General features: G+C 36.6%; 1 protein-coding gene across 4 annotated transcripts in view; it reads right to left on the bottom strand.

Moving 5' to 3' along the window:
* Positions 1-6,659, bottom strand: part of STXBP5L (syntaxin binding protein 5L) — a 346,905-nt gene extending 340,246 nt beyond the window's left edge. For all 4 annotated transcript variants that reach the window (XM_045851924.1, XM_045851926.1, XM_045851925.1 and 1 more), the window contains exons 1-2: positions 6,540-6,659; positions 5,320-5,516 (exon numbers count right to left, since the gene is read on the bottom strand). In XM_045851924.1, the coding sequence (XP_045707880.1) occupies positions 5,320-5,508 (189 nt within the window). In that variant the 5' untranslated portion in view covers positions 5,509-5,516; positions 6,540-6,659. The remainder of the gene's footprint in view (positions 1-5,319; positions 5,517-6,539) is intronic.
* Between the last annotated feature and the right edge of the window lie 13,260 nt (positions 6,660-19,919).

Below are 19,919 nucleotides of genomic sequence, written 5' to 3'. Positions count from 1 at the left end.
TGGCTGTTATCATTTTTTTATTTGACAATCTAAGGGAAAAGAGGTCAGTATGCATGACTAAGCAATCAGGTACTACATGTTTTAGAAATTCTTGTAGCATACTCGTTGAAAATCGCTGCTTGATCAGCTTCCTTGCTCTTATTTACTCATTCATTCAACAAATATTTGCCTTCTGTGCAGCAAGCACTACTCTGTAAATTGGTGAGACAGTTGTAAAAAAAATGAAGTGCTGCCCTCATGGAATTACATTATTATAGGAGAAACAAATAAATATGTAATTTAATAACAGGTAGTAGTATAAGTGTTATGAAGAAAAAAGTAATCAGGATGAGGGTTGAGAATAAAGGGAGTGAACAGCGGTCAATAAAGATCTTTCTGAGGTTAACAACTGAATAAAAAACTGAATGACACCCTGACTGGTGTGGCTCGGTGGGTTAGGCGTCATCTTGCAAACCGAAAGTTCTCTGGTTGATTCTTGGTTGGAGCACATGCCCGGGGTTGCAGGCCAGATCCCTGGCTGGGGGCCAATGAGAGGCAACTCATAGATGTTTCTCTCTCACATCGGCGTTTCTCTCCTCTTTCTCCTTTCCCCTCTCTCTAAAAATAAATAAAATCTTAAAAATAAAAAGAACTGAATGATGCAAAGGGAACAAGTAATATAATCATGGGGTGGGAGGAGGAGTGTTCCATATAAAGGAAAGAGCAAATACAAAAGCCTTGAGGCAGGAATCATGTCTGAGAAGTAGTAATGTAGTTGGTAGAGTAAGTAACAGGAAAAGTAAAAAATTATGTCTTGTCAGTAGCCAAATCTTAAGAGTTTTAGAAGGCACAATAGGACTTATTTTTAAGAGAAACGAAAAGCCATGAGAGTTCTGAGCAAACATTGCATGATATGATGTAAATTCTAAAAGGATTATTCTGTCTATTATGAGATGAGGCTGCGGTGTGGCCTGAGTGAAAAGAAAGCAGGGAAAATACTTACAAGTAGTAGTCTAGGTAAGAGATGTGGTGGAAAAGATATGGTTCTGTTTGGATGTATTTTGAAAGAAGAGTCAATAAAATAGTCTTGTTTTCTCATAGTTTCTATGTTTACTGAGGAATTTACCATGTTGCCTTGTTAAATAACAAAGATGAAGTAAAAAAAAGTAATGGATTTGAGAATCAAAGAATAGTATGTTAAACTTAGCTATGTTTCTTACCAACTAACTCGGAGACCTAAGGATATCACTTTAATTCTCTGGCCTCAGATGTCTTATCAGTAAAATAAAAATATTAACAGTTTCCTTACCTTCCTTATAGGATTGTTATGAAGGGCAAATGAGCTATCTAACAGATTAAGCTCTGTAATTTTAATTTAATCAATTTGCTAGATTAAGAAAAACACCATTCTCTTTGTAAAACATAGATCGATACTGATGGAACTTTCTAGCTACAATACTCACATTTGCATGCTCCCAGCCTAATTAAGTATGGGTCAGTTAACTATAGGAATGAATGTATATATGTCTATTGTATATAGTTATTAATTATCATCTGCATTAATTTATTTTAAATTAATCAATGAGCCATGCATATTAATTAAGCAACCATATAAATTAAGCAACCAACCATGCTGCTTCATTCATACAGTATATTAAGTGTCTTATATAATGGTTCTCAATACTGACTTTACATCAGAACCTTCTGTGAGGCCTCTTTAAATAATGCAAGTGCCTAGGCCCCATCCCTAGAGATTTTGATTCTCTAACACAAAGGTGGAGGTAGGAATCTTTCTTTTGGACAGACAGTTGAGAACCACTAGCTTGTTAGGTAATGAGCACCTATCAGTGATAAGGAAACAAAGTATATTTGCCTCTCAAAGAGTTCATAGTATAAGAACAGTAACAGCAATAATATTTTTAATCATAACAAGGTGCTAAATTCACTCTACAGGTATATGCCAGGTGATACAGGAAAACAGGGAAGGGGAAATAAACTCTGCATGGGCAGGTAGGTAAGGAAAGCTGGTCTCAGATGGTTTCATAAAGGTGGTGTTTGAACTTTGATGTAAAGGGTAGCTGGGAATTCTCCAATTATACTAAAGCGGAAGACATATACTAGACAGAAGCAACACACTGAGAAAAGGCATTGGGATATGAGAAAGTTTGGTGCTTTCAGGGAAAACAATATGCTTGGGAAAACAATATGCTTAGGGAATCACAGAAATGAGGATGGAAAGGTAAACTTCATCTGTATGCATTTCTGAACAGAACTACATACAGATGAAGTTAAGTACTTTGAAGTTTATTGTATAAAGCAGTAATTTCAAATTGTTTCATAGAATTCAAATTCATAAAAGGCATTTCATGCATTTCACAAGGACATTTAAATGCATATATACTAAACTTAAAACAGATTGCAGTAAACCAATGCATTAACCTGTTTGGGGTTTTTTTGCTGACCTTGAACCAAAATTTCATCTACCATTTCTGTTTTTTTAACTTCTTATAGATGTATCACTGATTATAACAGCAGTAGCCTTATACATTAACTTTTTTAAAGCTAGCAAATGTCCTACTACCTACCTGTGGATAATATTACACAAGAACCAATAATAATAATAACATAATAAGTATATACCTATAGAGATGATATAATTTATTATTTACTTTAAAATATATGCCAATTAACTACCACATTTATTTAATAAATGTTATTTACTGGAGTTTCACATTAGATTTACTTGTGGAGCATCATTGGTCTAGAAAGACTGAAAAAGAATTTTTTATCAGGGAAATGACATAATTAACATTATAATTCAGAAATAATAGTTATAATAACAAAAATCAATTGGACTAGGGTGAAATGAGAGGTGAGAAGATCAGTTAGGAGGTGATTTCAAGAGACCAGGCAAGAAAATATGATGAAATGACAAGTAGCAGAGATGGCAAAATGAAATAGATGGAACTTCATAACTCTTCAGATAATAGAAAGAAGGATGGTTTTCAAAAAAACAGATTGTAGATTTATACTTTAATTTTGACCATGTTGAAAAGGTACAAGTATCCAGAAGGTGCCAGCTTCTCAGTACTCAGAATAGAATGTTCTTTGCACATTTAATCAGTGAGTACAAAAAAAGTCCCCATTTTAGTAACAGTTCTAATTTTGGAATTTTCTTCATCCATTTTTGTATATTTTATTATAGTTTGGGTAATGTAAAGCACAATCATATAACCACTTATTAAAATTAACTATATTCCTATCCAGAGATGCCATAGTACTTCCCCCATTTAATAAGATTTCAATACTACTAGTGTTCTGCTTATATAGTTATCCCCTTAATTTCTTTGAAAATTGTTACCTAATGTTATTATAACCCATTGGTGGTAGTCATTCCACCAAGAACAAGATGATTTTGAAACTTTTGCAATAATATAAATATACATTTTATTGCCTTTTCCAATTTATACATTGCCTTCAACTAATTGCCTTGTTTCATCTTCTTGATAACCTTCTTAGGAAAGAAGGGCAGAAGTACTTATTACCATACTACAGATGTGAAAATCTAGGCTCAAGGCAGATAAAGGTCTTTGCCAAGATTATATGGCTGGCAAATGGCAGAGTTGTAAATAAAATACACATTTTCTGATTCCAAAGCCATTGCTCTTCCTACTACACCATGACTATCTCTTGTCTGAATAAATAGGATGACTATAATCCCATTTTCCTCTCTTGCATTCACTCATTTCTTCTGAATATTTTTATTTAAAACCTTCTCTATCAGCTTTATAACCTCAACAGCTCAATGTCACTTGGTTTCAGAAGTCTACTTTTTTCTATGCCAATTTTACATCTGCTAAAACTCTCTTCCATCACTACCACATTCATGAACTGAGAGAATTTGGAAATTTTTTCAAATCTTGAAATGAAATAGTAATACATCAAAGATTAGAGAATCAGGGCATAACTCCTTTGCCTAGCAGTGCAAATTTGATCTCTATGACCCTTTTTCATATTTATCTTATGACTACTATTTAATCTCTCCTTCATCAATAATAGACAAAATATCTATTATTTCAAATTGAGGACAAAAACTGTATAATATTTTTATTCAAAATGGTATTGTATACAAAGCTCACAAGGTAGGTTATAATTAAATCTATTTATGTAATCTAATTATAAATAAACTCAGTTTCATGTAAACTAATTTACAACATTTTAATAACCACAAAGTTAATGTTTTATAATAATGCTACTGGGAATGGAGACTAATACAGTAATTGAAACTTACTTTATTATACATAATTTGTTTACTACAAAACTAATTTTAATAATTAAAAAAACTTGTTGAAGTGTGAAAAAATTTAATACTTAATTTCTGTAATTTCAAAAATTTACTGTTTCTTCTTATGCATTTGAACACAATAAATATATTTTTATAAATATATTTATAAGTCATTTTTTATCTATATAGTATGTATAGCAAGTATATTTATCTATATCATATGAATGACTTAATAGCCTTTTTATTACACATGCCAGGTCAAAAGCACATTCCTAGGACACCATAAAAAAGGGCAATAAAAATTACAAATCACTATTTCAGAAAATGTAACAACACCTCTATATAGTAACATACTTATTTTGTAAGCTCTCACCTCTCCCCTTCAGAAATGCTCATTAGAAATTCAACATTATAGTTACCTAAAATGTTTCCCAACTAAATCAGAACACTACTTTTGAGTTCTTATGAGCATTAAAAGTTCTTATTATTAAGTTCATGGCATTTGTTTGTTTAGAGTTTAAGACTCTGGAACTGTTTTTATCCAGAATTTAAACAATAATTTTAAAACAATGCCATTAGTTCTTTTAAAATGGATGTATTCAACTACATGTTACCTACCTGTTTCTAACACCATCTTAATAGCTGAACAGTGAAATAAAATAACACTTACTTTAACTGAATGACATCATAGGATTAACCAGAATGACGATTTTTCTCCTTCAATTTACAACTTATACATAAATATTACATTAAAAATTTTCTTTACTATTGAGCCTTAACATTATTTGCAAATTCCACTTTTTATGTTTGCTTATTTCTCCCTTAAACTACCATTGCTTTTTAAGTTGATGCTGGTATATCTTTATTAATTCAAACTGACCTATCCACAGAGTTCTCTATCTACACCTGACTCTCTGATGCTGGCATCTCAACAATTTCCAGTCCTGAGTGTGTGTGTGTGTGTGTGTGTGTGTGTGTGTGTGTACACTTCTTTCCTCGTAACAGTAAAATTAAAAAATTTTTAAAAATAGGTTTTAAACCAATTCAAAACTTACCTTGCAGATCTGGAAATACTCTGAAGTCAGGGTTTCCTGTATCTCTTCTCTGAGAACCCCTGCAGTCCCTCCTGAATGCATGGAACCACTTCCAGTCCCACCACCACTGTTACTGCCACTGCTGCTACCACTGCCAGGGGAGGACGCAGTTAAGCCATCCAAAACTTTTCGGAAATTAAACTTCTTCATTTTAAAAACTGTTGAGAAATTCAAAGGAAAGGATGACTTAACACATGGTACTATACCCAGGTAAAAGTGTTTAGGTTTTCATTAGTCCAATCCCCATTTTACTAGCACTGGCTATAAAGGACTAAAGAGAGATAGATGGGGGGGCGCTACATATTGTCAAATTTTAATTCTAAAAAGCATATCTTAGAAAAAACGCACAACTCAGAAAACAATGGTATATGCTCCTCATACATCAATTTTTCAAGGGCTTTATCGCCAGCTGTGGCTACGCTTTATCAGCAGTGGGGTAAAAATAAAAGGCAGTGTCATCGTCGTCATTAGCATTGTATCATCATTATTATACAATCAAACCACAAGCCAACAGACCAAGACGGTCTCTCTCTTAAGGGCGGGCTTTCCAACTGAAGGTTCAGCTCAGAATATATTATTTTCTGAAAAATTATGTTTGGGGGGGCGGTACCACTACCTTCCTGGTTATAACCCCATCGTCGTCAACGCTCTCTTTTGCTCAGTTGGAAATGGGGGGACGCTTTTTCCATTCCCTACCTCCAACAACCCGGACCCCAAAGCATCTGCGGCTGACCTACAGCAACAGCTAATGGGAGGGACGAGCGGCGCAGCCAGCTGCCCCCCGCTTCTCCCTCCACCTCACCCTCCGCTACCCCCCCCTCCCCTTCCCGCGTCTCCGGCCGCCTTCCGCCCGGCTCTGCCTGCGGCCGCGCCGAGGTCGCCCGCCAGTTCCCTCTTCCCGCAGCCCAGCAGTGGCTCTTGCGGGACGTGAAGCAGTGGCTGCGAGGGCTGCGGCCCGAGTCCTGCCTCTGCCAGCTGGCTCCCGCGGTCCCTCCCCGGGCTGAGCACGGAGGCGCTGGATTCTCTCTCGGGGACGTGCGAACACAGACATCGCCGCCGCGCAGACATCACGCGCGGGCGCTCTCGCTCACAGACGCGCACACACAGGTGTGAGGGAGCGGCGGCTGGACGGTGGCGTCCGCTTCCCAGAGGAATGGCTATCTGACTCCAGACATAAGCACCTTCCACAGCCGCCGCTAGCTGCCTGTCAGCCGGGGAAGCTCAGGGTGCGGAGGGAGGCGGGCTCGCAGGCGTTAGTTCGACCCGGCTCCAGCTGCTTATCCAGTGCTTTTCGTCTTGACGCCCGGCGCTCTCCGAGGTCCTAACCGAGCAGACTAGCTCCACCACAGGCTCCACCACAGGCTCCGCCCTCCCGCCGTGGGAGGCAAGCCCTGCCTCCAAACCGCCCCCTCGGTTCCCCCGCCCCCTCCTGCCCAGACGGTCCAGAGCACTGAAAGGGGAGGAGCGCTCCCGGACATCAAAGGGCGGGAGTAGCTTCCTCTCCAATCCTAGGCTCGATAGGGTCACGTTCCACTGTTGCAAAACGCGGAAGAAATTTGGGGATAGGCCGAAGGAAAAGTCCATGAAAAGGGGAGGAGAGAATTTAGAAAGGTAGCTGGAGTATTTGATTGACAGAGATATTAGCCAGTATGCTGGGCGGCAGTGCTGTAGGGGTTGTAATTGGCGCTACCTGTTGAAGGACGCAAGTGTAAATCAATAGAATGCCTGGTAGCGAAAGAACTTGGGTTCTTGAGTTCGAGGGTTTCGGAGGGTTTTCCTTAGGTATGGCTCTGGACAATTTTGTGAATTGGCAAGTGTTTTGCAATTTGTCACCTCTGTGAGCCTTTTCCCGCTCTCCAGGTGCATCTATTAGGCTCCCCTCGCTGCCCTGCTACTTGCATAATGGCTTAACGGGTCACCTGGGCCAGAGGGAATAGTATTTCAATAGAATTTTGGGATATACTACATAGCTCTAGAGGTATTAAATAATTAATTATCCACCGTGTTCTCTCTAATATGCAGAATTACCCCTCCCCCATTTCACATATACATTCAAAGATTAAAAAAGCATTTCTCTCCAGTAGACGGTGTCAAGAACATATTTTAAGTTTTTCCTGAGTCACAATAATCACTGAAAGATGCATTATTGTTGCAGGAATTTTTTTTAAACAAAATCAGAATAGAAAGATTCGGTTCTAAGCCCTGATGCTCTACTGAATTGGGAAAAATTAGTACCTGATTACTTAGTCTGTAAAAATGAAGGTCATCTCATTGGGCCATAGCTGCTTTAGACTTCAATGTGGGCGACACAACGGAACTCATTAGTAATCATCCCAAATATTCTTACATTTAAAAAAAATCTAAAATGACGTCTTCTTTGTGTGTGTGTGTGTGTGTGTGTGTGTGTGTGTAAAGGAGGTAGAGAGTGGAGGGAGGGAGACCTGAAAGAAATTAGTTGCTCAAGGTCACATATTAAGGAAATGGCAAAGACAGAATAAAGCCCAATTTTTCAGATCCTCAGCTCAATGCTTACCTTCTCCTTTTGAATTTTTCAGTGCTTAATGTCCTTTTGAAACCTCCCAAAGACCCCCAATACTGCCTAATAGTCTCAGGTTGCAACAATAAAACTTTTGAAAGTGGGTGTAGAATTTTATATTTATCCTATCTTGTTTAGCAGCTAGGACAATGCTTCACATAGAATAGGCACTTAAAAAGTTAATAGTTGGTTTACCCGTTATTAGTAAAAGATTTATGAGACAGTACCAATATCCTGTTTGGGCGGGGTAAAAGTAAGGGCAGAAACAAATGTTACATCTGATGTTAACTAGATTTTGGGGAGGGTTCCAAATTCTATATTGGATTCCTAACAAAATGTATCTTTGTCTTTACTATTTTTTTTTACATTTTTTCCGTTTTCTTCTTTCTGGCCCATTTCACCTCCAAGCATGGGTGCAAAGTAAGGCTAAAGAGTTTGTTTTCCTCATTTTTATGTCTGGTTTTCTTTAAATGGCTGATGTTGGGAGGGGACAGGGTTGCTCTGACTCTTTGAGAAGTAGGCATTATTGTCTAAAATAATGGATTTAAATATCTTCTTTCCCTTCATCAGAAAGTCTGTTGGAAACTCTTTAATTTTCAAGTAATAAAAAACAAATCTATACCAAGTGGTGGTTTGTTTTTTTTATGAGAGTGAAAACAAACAAACAAGTAAACAAAAAAAAAAACCCCACAGATATCCTGATTCAGCAAAGTGAGATGTAATTCTTGCAAGAAAATCCGTTAAACCACCCATCGTTAACACTGCAGTATTTTAGCAAAGTAGGTAGTGATTTTTATTCTAAAACTGGGGGGAGAACTGAGAATTTAAAAGTACTAGTACACAAAACAGATGAACAAAAATTCCCGAAGGGAATTCATTGGCTTACTTGACCTCAGAAGGAAGTGACAGTAGATATCCTTTCAGATGGGACAGCAAATAAGAATAAAAGAAAAAGCCAAGTCAGGATATATGTGTTTATAAACAAATATATGAAGCCCAAATATAAAATATGATTAGAATGCTGACACTATGGACTCTTTGGAACTATTTTAAATATCTTCATTCCTCTACAATAGATATTGAATAGCAGAGTGCCTTATATATAGTAATCACCCAGTAAAATTAATTTGAATAAATGATAGCAAGTAAAAACCTTAACATAATTTCAATCTCATAGAGTGAGAAAACCTGTGGACAGAGAATATTGTGGTGCCAGTTCAAAAACTGTAAGCACAGCCCTGGCTGGTGTAGCTCAGTGGCTTGAGCCCAGGCCTGTGAACCAAAGCATCACCGGTTTGATTCCCAGTCAGGGCACATGCCTGGGCTGCAGGCCATATCCCCAGTATGGGGTATGCTACAGGCAACCACACATTGATGTTTCACTTTCTCTCTTTCTCCCTCCCTTCCCCATCTCTCTAAAATAAATAAAATCTAAAAAAAAAAACTATAAGCAAAAGAATACAAATAAGCAAAAAACAGAGTGCATTTTGTGTCCTCTGGGGACAGGATAAACAATTATAGCCTAAAAATTTTGTTAGGTGAGAGAAGCACACTGAAATATCTATGGAAGCAAATTCCATTCTTAATAAATTAAAGAGAAGGTGTAAACCATCTAGTAAAGGGTATGAGACTAGAGCATGAAATATAACTGATAAATAATATAGGGGACTTTAGAATTGGGTCAGATAACAGTAGTGGAGAACTTGGATAATTTTACTGCAAACTAGAAGAATACCTTATGGAGAGGGGTTCTGATAAGCCATGACATCTTCTTAAAATTACAAGTATGAAGAACTGCAAGAAAGAAAAAATAGTCTAAGCTTGGGCCTTGAAGCAAAATCATGAGATTATTCAAACAAGTCTAATACACTGGGAAGATTTTTAAGATATATGTAAAAGATGTATTACACCTCACTTTAAGGGACTGTGATCTTGGATTCAAGCCAGTAGTGAAGCTAATAGAAGCTGCTTTTTCACATTCTAACAATAATCAGATAAATATACAAAGTATGTACATCTTTTGCACTTCACACAAAGATTTGCTAAACTGACTAGGCTTGGAGAAAATGAAGCCAAACCTACTGGGGTTAGGACTATAACATATGAATTCTGGAGAAATGCAATTTAAACCATAACAAATGGCAATTAAACTCAACATTCTTTGAGCAGAGCATCTACAATAAGCTGGAACTGGGTAAACAGTTTTACATTTAGTTTCTCATGTAATTCTCACAATAATCATGTATGGTAACTATTGATAACTCTATTTTATAGGTAAAAAAAAACACAAACAAAGAGAGGTTAAGTAGTATGCCCAATATCATAAGTCCAATGCAGTGATTTTTAACCTTCTTCATCTCCTAGCGCACATAAACTAATTACAAAAATTGTGTGGCATGCCAAAAATATATTTTTTGCTAATCTGCCAAAAACATGGGTATAATTTTGATTCATTCACACTACACAGCTATTGTTGTGTTGGCTGTTGTCTTTTTTTTTTTTAATTTGATAATCTAGGGGAAAAGAGCTCAGTGCCCCTAAGTAGTCAAGTATTGCATGTTTTAAAAATTCTTGCAGCACACCTGTTGAAAATCACCTATCTAGTGGGTTGTGAAGTAGGAATTTGGGTTCACACAATCCCAAAGCTCTTTCCTCATGTTGCTAACTTTCTTTGGAGAAACCAAAGAAATCCTATTTAGTTGTTATTAGAAAAGGGGACTATCACAAAATTTAAATATTAGGATAACACAGAATTTTAAAAAGGGAAAAAAGCTGCTAAGGAGTTTGGATACTAGAACTAAAAAGGAATTTTAGAGATGGGGAGTGAGTTCCAGAAGCAGAGAACTTTTGCTGTGGCAAGCTAATAGAAGGTTCTTATCTCACAAGAAATCTGAGTATACTTTAAAATATATTAAGAGTCCCAGGGAGTATTCCACTAATACATAACAAATCAGTTATTCAATACTTAATTGGATGTAGCAAGGCAGCACTAAATTGCTCAGAGAGGTTGTAGTGTCGAAGAATATCAAAATATCTGGAAGGAGAATTTGGGTAGAGGGAGGGTGATGACTCAAGGCTTACTTTAACTCCAGTATGGCTATTATTAGCAAGTGTGGAGACATTTCCAATCTGCTTGCTATGAGGTACCAAGTCTTGGACTGAGCCAGCTAATTTATCATTTACTCCTGACTCCTCCATCAAGTTATAGCACCATCTTTTATTATTTGCCAGTCTAGGAGTTAGAATTTTATTGAGAGAACACAGTCAAAACACGAGTTCCACCTTTATCCTTTCTGGCAAAATTTTGAAGAGGATTAGGAATTCTCTTTCCTTCCCAATCTTCATCCAGACTTTTTCTGACCCTTTTATATATTCTTCATGAGGCGTACTGGTTGATAATTACCATCTTTCTGTCATATGGCAGGAAATAGCAATGAGCATTAAAATACCTTATTCAGCCTATTCCAAGCCCACAATGGGAGAAATCACAGGGTTAATTAAACAATGTCATGGCTCTCATGAGTTTCAGATAAACAGCCAAGGGTCATTAGGATAGACCCAAAACATACAAAGCATGGCTCAGTGCACAATCAAAGACAGAACTGCAAACAGAACTCATCCCTTCTAGGACAAAACTCAAATATTTGCTATTAAACATGTAATTAAAAACAGGTGTTTGTGTATCTTTTAAAATAGATTTTTCACATATCAGTCCATTACATTGAGATATGGTAAGAGAAAGGGGTTTGGTGTTGGGACAAGACCAGGTTTTCTAGATGGGGCACTAACATGCCCTTTTAGCTCTAAGCTGTTATACAGGCTATTATAAGGAACAAATGAGATGTCTATAAAAGTGATTTGCAGACCACTTTATAAATATATTATTATTTTATTCATCATTTTTTTTGCTTAGTGAAATAGGTTATAGGGATTGACTTTAGAGTTGAATTTATTTTCTGACTATTAGTAATATAAAAGTCTCCTTCATCTGTAGATCAACCATTGCTGAAATTGAAGGGGAGGAAGAGGGTTTGGGGTTTGGGCTAGATGAACTTTAAGGTTCTTTCCAATCCAAAATTCTGTCTTTATATGATTTATTTATCAAAGGTCACTGTATTCTCTTAAATACACAAAGCTTCATTGAAAAGGTAATTAATAAGCCAGCCAGAGAAAGACAAATACCATATGTTCTCACTTATATGTGGAATATAATGAACAAAATAAACTGATGAACAAAATAGAAACAGAGGCATGGATACAAGGAGCAGACTGACAGCTGTCAGGGTGAAGAGGGTTGGGGGCTGGATGAAAGAAGGTGAAAGAATTATGCTATATATTGTTGGGAATTGCCCTGCCTGGTCTCAAGAGCTGTAACACCCCCATGGCTAAGGCTGAGTGAGCCACCTTGAGACCATAAGCCACCAAGGAAACAAAACTTATCTCCCTGGCAAGGGCACCACCTCTACTACCTTTATTTCACCCTGCCTGGCCCCCAATGCTTGACCTATTAGCCAATGACAGGTAAGATTCCTCAAGGGAGGGACGATCTAAGACAGGCATGATCATGGGGGCCCCCAGGGAAGGACTTGGGGGCTATAGAAAAAGGGGGTGATGGACCCTCACCCCTCAGCTTTGACATAGCCTGAGTCCTCATTCTGTCTGCAAGAAATCTCCTAATCTTCTGGCTGCCTTACTTCCCCTGCCTGACTTAAGCCTGAAACAATGCCTTAAGCCTGAAACAATGCTGGAGGTGGGTGCCGCCCTGTGCTGGAAAGGGCAGGTTTCCCAGGGCGATCAGGCCTAAGAAAGAATGCCTAAAATCTTATGAAACCTACTTGGCTAATACCCTCAATTTAAATGATAAAGGTCCAAGCCTGAAATAAGTTTGTTTCCTCCAAAGTTTTATGGCCCTTTAACTATCTGACCCTGACTCAGAATTCTCAGAAGACCTCAGAAGACCTCAGAGTTCTTTGAATGTTATCTATTGTTTAATCATTTCTGCCTGACAATGACTGATGAACTTTATTCCTGTGCAAACTGAACCCAATAAAAGTTTGTCAAGGCAAGGGTCGAGGTGCTCTCCCCTTGAGAGAGTGGCTGCGCCATCTCTTTTCCTCCACAGGACTCAGTAGTCCATGTAAACATCTCATCTCATCCATAACACTGTGGACACTGTGGGCCGGTGTCCGTGTCAATATATATCTATATACACAGTGTGGTAATAGAGGGAAAGGAGGGTGGGTGATAGGTGGAGGTGAGCAAAGATCGGGGATGGGGATGGAAAGAGACTTTGCTTGCAATGATGGGCACACAATGTAGTGTGCAGATGGCGTTTTATTGAGCTATGCACTTAAAACCTGTATGGTTTTACAAGTTGGTGCCACCTCAATAAGTTCAATTAAAAAATAAAAAAGAAAAGAGTATTGTTACAGAACAGACCTGGGTGGGGTGCAAGTGATATACTATTACTGAATAGACCCACCCTTGTGCTCTGGGGGTCCCCCATCCCATACTAGGTTTGCCTTGCCCACCACCAGGGAAAGACGTCTCTCAATGCCAGAGATTGGTGAAAAGGAAAGGGATTATTTATTTAAAGAGTTAATACAAACTTAAGAGTGATGATTTAATGTCTTCATTGAGATCCCAAAGTCCTTTAAAATACCCACAAACACAGTCCTTCCTTCCCCCTCTGCCCAGTCCAGGATACAGTATCTCAGGAAAAGAAATAGAAGTTCATGGTTCTTTTCTGCCCAAGCCGAGTGGTCCCAAAAAGACCCTGCATGATTGGTGCACCTGGGTTTAAATTCCAGCACCAATCTTCCTCTGCTGCACTGTTTCCAACTCCTCCCACAATTGGCCACAGCTGTTAGCATTCCTTCATTTTTTCCAGCTGTATTGGGCTGCCATAGTAAGCCTGGGCAGGTGTGGCCCTGTGGTGTGGAGCCAATCATCTCTAAGCTCTTACCCAAGCTCTGTAACCAGGGGGAGTTGCCTCCAGTTACATCATGGGTTGAAGTCACTCCCATCCCCCTGGCTCAAAGCATGGCCACAGCTGTTTAACATATCTATGAAACTAGCCAAAAGTTACAGACATGTTAAATGACCATTCTAGAGGTTATCTGCAAAACTGTTGCTATTCAAAACAACTTTCAATGGCCCTGCTCCATGCATCCCATCCCCTAGCTCAGACTTGTGGGGGGTGAGGACATCATATATATATACTGTATACATACATATATATATACTGTATATATATATATTCTAATATTTTCTGGACACTGAGTTCTGGACCCCATTACAAATCCCCATTTGGGTCCCCCCTTGGCTGTACTCTGTTACAATATCTATGTAGGTACCAGCCAACAGAGATGAACTGCAGTCTACACAGGAATCCTAAGGAGGATCTACCTACCAATTAGAGATTCCAGGAGATCACATTTTTATTAATATTTACATGCATATGCATGTATATCTGACTACAAAATAAGGTATGATTATTATAGAAATTTTAGAAAATCTAAACATTTATTTCTAGTTCTCTTTAGGACATTTTTAAATAATTGAAAGTGTCCAGTATCCATCATTTTCATTTCTGTTTTGTTTTAACCAAATGTTTTTGTAATTAACTTCCCCATTTCATTAAATATTCTTCAGAAATACCATTTGAATGTCAATATTATATTCAATCATAAAGATATTTATAAGTGTGTTTAGTCATTTCCACAGTCTCAGAAATTTATTTCTAATTTTCATGTATATGAATAATAATGAACTTTTTTGTTCATAAATGTACCTTGCTTATTAAAAGTTTTATGATAGTAATTCCTCAGATGGGATCTCCCCAATTAGATTTTGTTATAGGGGATACTGCTATGCCAAAATACTATGTTTTTATTAATTTAAAATTTTATTTTTAAAAGATTGTTCCAATTTATACCCTCCTTAAGACCTTAGGTCTCTGTAGAGAACTTATGTTAAAATGAACCTTTTAAAAGTGATATCCCATACCATCTCCAATGCCTTTTTTGTTTAGATGTTAAAAAAAAATTGAAAGAGAGTTTTAAGATCATAAGAATTGGTAAGCACAATCAACTAAACTGAGCAGAAAACATGGCAAAGTAAAACATGTAATTTCAGTAAAGCTTGTCATTTCAGTTGGAATGAAGGAAGAAAATATAAAAGTTTTTATAGAACTAGGTTAGAAAGAAACTTAGTAATTCATGTTTGATTTCTAAATTTAAAAAGTAGTGACATAAACTTTTATTAATTATATCAACGAATTAAAAGTATAATTTTATTATATGTTATTTTATTTGAGGGGAAAATGAGAAAATTAGCAAAGAGAGAGCTTAAAGTGTAGAGAAAAAAATATACAGGAGTGAGCAAAAGTAGGCTTACAGTTGTAAGTACAGAAAACACAGTGTGTTCTTGTATTATTATTTATTATTGTATTATTTATTTGTATTACAACTATAAACCTACATGTGCCCACCCCTGTATATAGACCTAAGGAAAGATAATTTTTAGAAAGACAACCAAATCTTAAAAGAATATTTAAGACTTTTAAAAGCAATTTGGGTTTTTGCCACTATAGACTAAACAGAGATGTGAACACTTGGTATTTGTTGAACAAATGAAGATGAGAGCAAGATTCAGACCACAGATCACAGAATCTCTAACGTTGATCTAGACAATAAAAACTACCAAAGTGTGACAGTCTTTCTTCAGTTTGGAATATGGAGACAAATGGAAACAGCTTCTTTTAGACCCAGCCTCTAGTTTCCTGAAGGTTTGATTCACCATGACTTGTGATGCTTGCACCACTTTAAACAGCAAGGTGCATTTGCTTTTGTGATGGCAATCACAAAATTTAATAATGCTATTACTGAACTGCTCTTTGAAAATGGCTAACAAAGGTTAGGATGTGAAGATTCTGAAAATGTTCATATTAATTATTAGCTCTGCTAAAATTGGCACACTAGAATTTTAGAGAATAATCTAGGATGCAAGTATGACTTGGTTTTACTATCAAGAAAACTTCCAAGACAGAGTCATGAGAGTGGAAGGATGCATGACCTCTTGCCTATCCAGTTCCAGACTAAGACAAGAGAAAACCCTTTAAGTGGGTCCTCTATGGCCAATGCAGGATAAGCTTTCCATTTCAATCAGTACTTTGGCTAGCTTGGGCTGGCAAAACATTGTTGTTTTCTTAACCTTGGCCAAGCTGAAAAACTTCACAAATATTTTTTTTCAGTAACAGCCAGAGTGATTTATGGCTTCTTCTACATTTTCTGAGTTAGAAAAACAGAGATTATTTCTCTGCCTCATTCTTTTCTTTTCATTATTCCCACTCTATTGTTTTTAGCCATAGGCCTTTTTTAATGTAAATATTACTTTGTTTTGAACAGTTTTTCAAGTGTCTCTGTGTTTAATGTGCTTTAATTATGGAGACCAAATTTCTTAAATTTTCTGGGACAGTTTCTATTTTAAAAATTCTATACCATTGTTCTCATAAACCATCAAAACTATTTAAATACTATCCAGTTCCTCAATAAAGCACTCTTTTCCATGATGCTGTTTTTAAAATTTGAATGACAAACCTATGGAGGAGGGAGATACACGATAGTGTATTTTTCAGAGCAGGAACTCTGATTTCAGACAGACCTGAGGCTGTTACTTATTGTGTGTGATCTTGGTCTACAGCCATACCATCCTGAACATGCCTGATCTTGTCTGTGTGTGACCTTGGACAAGTTATTAAACATCTCTGTGTTTCAATTTTCTTATCTATTAAAGAAATATAAAATTACCGACCTCATAGGATGTTGTAAAAATTAAGTGAGAGAATTCTGGCACTCAGCACTCTGCCTGGCACATAGAAAGCCCTCCACGTATGTTAGCTATTATGATTTCTCAGCACCAAAGTCTCACATGAGTATTGGTGGCAATAAAAGAATTATAAGAAAAATGTAATTTTACCACTCAAGTAAAAGACCCTAACATGAAACTACTTAAATGCTGTTTGTTATGATTTAGACCTTAGGAAGTATTTAGCTGGGTATTTGTAGGTTAACAATTAACTAGTCCTTTAGAAAGGAAATCTTTGTAGAAACTGTAAAATTGGAGGAGTTCACATGGGAAGGCCAAGAACAGTAAACCTTAGAAAATAAGCAATTAATTTAGCCATATTATCTGTTTAATAAACATTGTATCCTTAAGTCATATCTTAACAAGAACTTGCTAGCAAAATGGGACAAAGGAAAATGTATTCATAGAACAAAGATGGTTGAATATGTTTAAAGACTTTCAACATGGTAATCTTATTCTTCCAAACAGAAAGAAACATGTAAACTCAGTCTCTCTCTGTCCAGTCTCCAGTATGGAGGAGATTTGTTGCTGTTTTTGTTTGCTTCTTTGTTCTTTGTTGCTGTTTTTGTTTTCCTTTATTAACAACTTTGAAAATTGGAATAACCATTGGCAGCCACTGATATTTTTCTTGATAATCCACATGAAGTACTCAAAAACTTACCAAGAAATGCTGCAAAAAGGCTGGAAAGAATAAACAACTATTAAGCAAGTTGAGTTCTTTAAACAAGTATGAGGAGAATAATGTGCCATCATTTCAACAGCAAGTGATGAAAATGACAATGCAAATATTGTATTAGCTAATATACGCCTTGGCTGAATTTTTTATTTCTCTTCATGTAATTGTATGCTTTTTAATGAAGGTTATTCATTGTGTGTGTGTGTGTGTGTGTGTGTGTGTAAATTGTGATTTAAATTTTACACCACTGTAAGACTTCTGATGTAAGTAGTTTACAAATAGAAAATAATAAATCTTTTATAAGAATAAATTGCTCTGATTTGTAAATCTTAAAATATGGTTACCATATTTATAATTCATCAACTCTTATGGAGATTTCCATAGCACAGGGAAAGAAGAAGGCTGTAAGAATCAAGAGTAGCAGCTACAAAAGTAGGTGTTCCACAGGATGTGAGAAACAAAGACAAGGAGGAGGTCTTGTTTCCCTTATGCATACCAAGCTTAATGAAAGTCTTAGGCTTTGATAATATGGGATGTAATACGAGATGAGGAAAAAGGAAAAGCACCAAGAATAGATTTAAGAGTGAGCTTTATAACCTGAAAAATGGCTTGCAAATATCAATTTTTGTCTGTTTTGTTCATGGGTATTTCCCCACTACTCACAGTAGTGCCTGGCACATGACAGGTATTCAGTAAACATGTGCTGAATGAATAAAAACTAGTACATGATATCCAGGCTTCACACTAGAATTTCAGGACTGAGTTTGAATATATAAAAAGTCAAAAATTAGATAAAATTCTTCACTTATTAAAATACTGTTAGGAAAGTAATGTAAATGTCATAAGCAGAACCCTGTGATTGCACAGAAAGAAGAGCCAATTATTTCTTCCAGATGCCTCAGTAAAAAGAGGCAAATAAATTGAGGAGGTTGGTTTTAGCTCTTCTTGAATCTTTTCCTGTACTTAGCTTCCTCAGTACAGCTCTATGCTGATTTCCCTTCTACATCTTTGAGGTCTCTTTTACCTTCTTCACTGGGTCATCCTTTTCCAAACCCCTAAGGATTTAAGAAGCAAATGCAATATGAGCAAGACTTAGTAGTTATCATAAATTACTATTTCAAGAAGTTTCGTAGTAAAGGAAAAGGAGAAAACAGAGAAAATGTGACATTGAAGGGGCTGGAAGGTACTGGAATGAATAATATTGAGGAGCAGAGAACAAACTATAAAGATTCAAGAGTAAAATAAAATAACCAATGAAACAAGGTTATAGTTTGCAACAAGTATTTCATAACTTTTTCACTTTTTCCAACCCTCCAGCTTCTCTACCATTGCAACCCTGGTTCATGGCCATTGGCCTGAATAGAGAAAATGAAGCCATTAAAAGAGAACATCCTAGCCCTCCTACTATCAAATCTTCAAGACAATAAATAATAAGCAACCATCCATGCCTTTTCACTTTCACCCTACCCTTTTAGCAACTGAACAGGAATTTCTCCTACTAACAGCCCCTACCTCCCAATTCTTCCCACATTCTCCCAAACTTCATATATGTCTCTTTGTTTATCAGTATGACAATTAAGACTCCCTGGGAACCTCTTACCTTCTCCACATGCAAAATTATTATTTTCCTGATTCTCCAAGTTATGGGTAGTTTGGGGACAAAAATATCCATGAAAAAAAAAGTTCTATACAGTTATAAATGACCATGAGATATTCATCCTATAATAGAAATTATAAAGTTATGGTGAAGGAAAGATTTTTTTTTCTCCCCAAACCAAAGAGCATGCTTTATCAAGTGGGAAGGAAGAACTAGAACATTTCAACCAGGGTTACAATAGGCTTAGGTTCAGTGAGAATGGCAGTTTAAACTCTGGCCGGGTACCTCAGTTGTTAGAGCATCCTACTGATATGCCAAGATTGCAGGGTTCAATCCCCAGTCTGGGTACATACAATAATCAACCTGTAAATGCATAAATAAGTGGAACAACAAGTCAATGTTTCTCTCTCCCTCTCTCTCTCTCTCAAAATTAAAAAAGAATTAACAGTTTCCTTGGAGTATTATTTTTTTTATTTTATTGTTGTTCATATACAATTGTCTCAGTATACATTTTTTAATCATTTAAACTTTTTAAAAAATCATAAATTAATACTTTAATTGCTTTAGAGTTTGATATGGTGTTTAGATTTTTAGATAAAAATAACCAGAATTCCAGCATTTTTTTTACTCTGGCATTTGGATTTTTTTTTAATACAATAAAAAAGCAGACTTGCCTCCTGTGTGTAAGGAGAGCTACTAGCTGTAAGAATCAATCAGTTGGGAAGGGCATCTGTAGGTAGAAGCTGTGAAAAATTGCCAGCTTGACCTTGAAGATAATGAAAAATAATTGAGACTAGTGGCAATAAGCATTTGTGTTCCACGTGCTGCAATCTCTCTCACATTTTTTATTCGGTTGAAAATTCTGTCCTCTACCACCTACTCAC

Source organism: Phyllostomus hastatus, unplaced genomic scaffold (assembly GCF_019186645.2).
Source record: "Phyllostomus hastatus isolate PE091 unplaced genomic scaffold, TTU_PhHast_1.1 phas_contig_86, whole genome shotgun sequence".
In the NCBI taxonomy this organism is placed as follows: Eukaryota; Metazoa; Chordata; class Mammalia; order Chiroptera; family Phyllostomidae; genus Phyllostomus; species Phyllostomus hastatus.
Note: the sequence above shows the minus strand (reverse complement) of the source record. Positions and strands in the feature narration are given on the sequence as shown.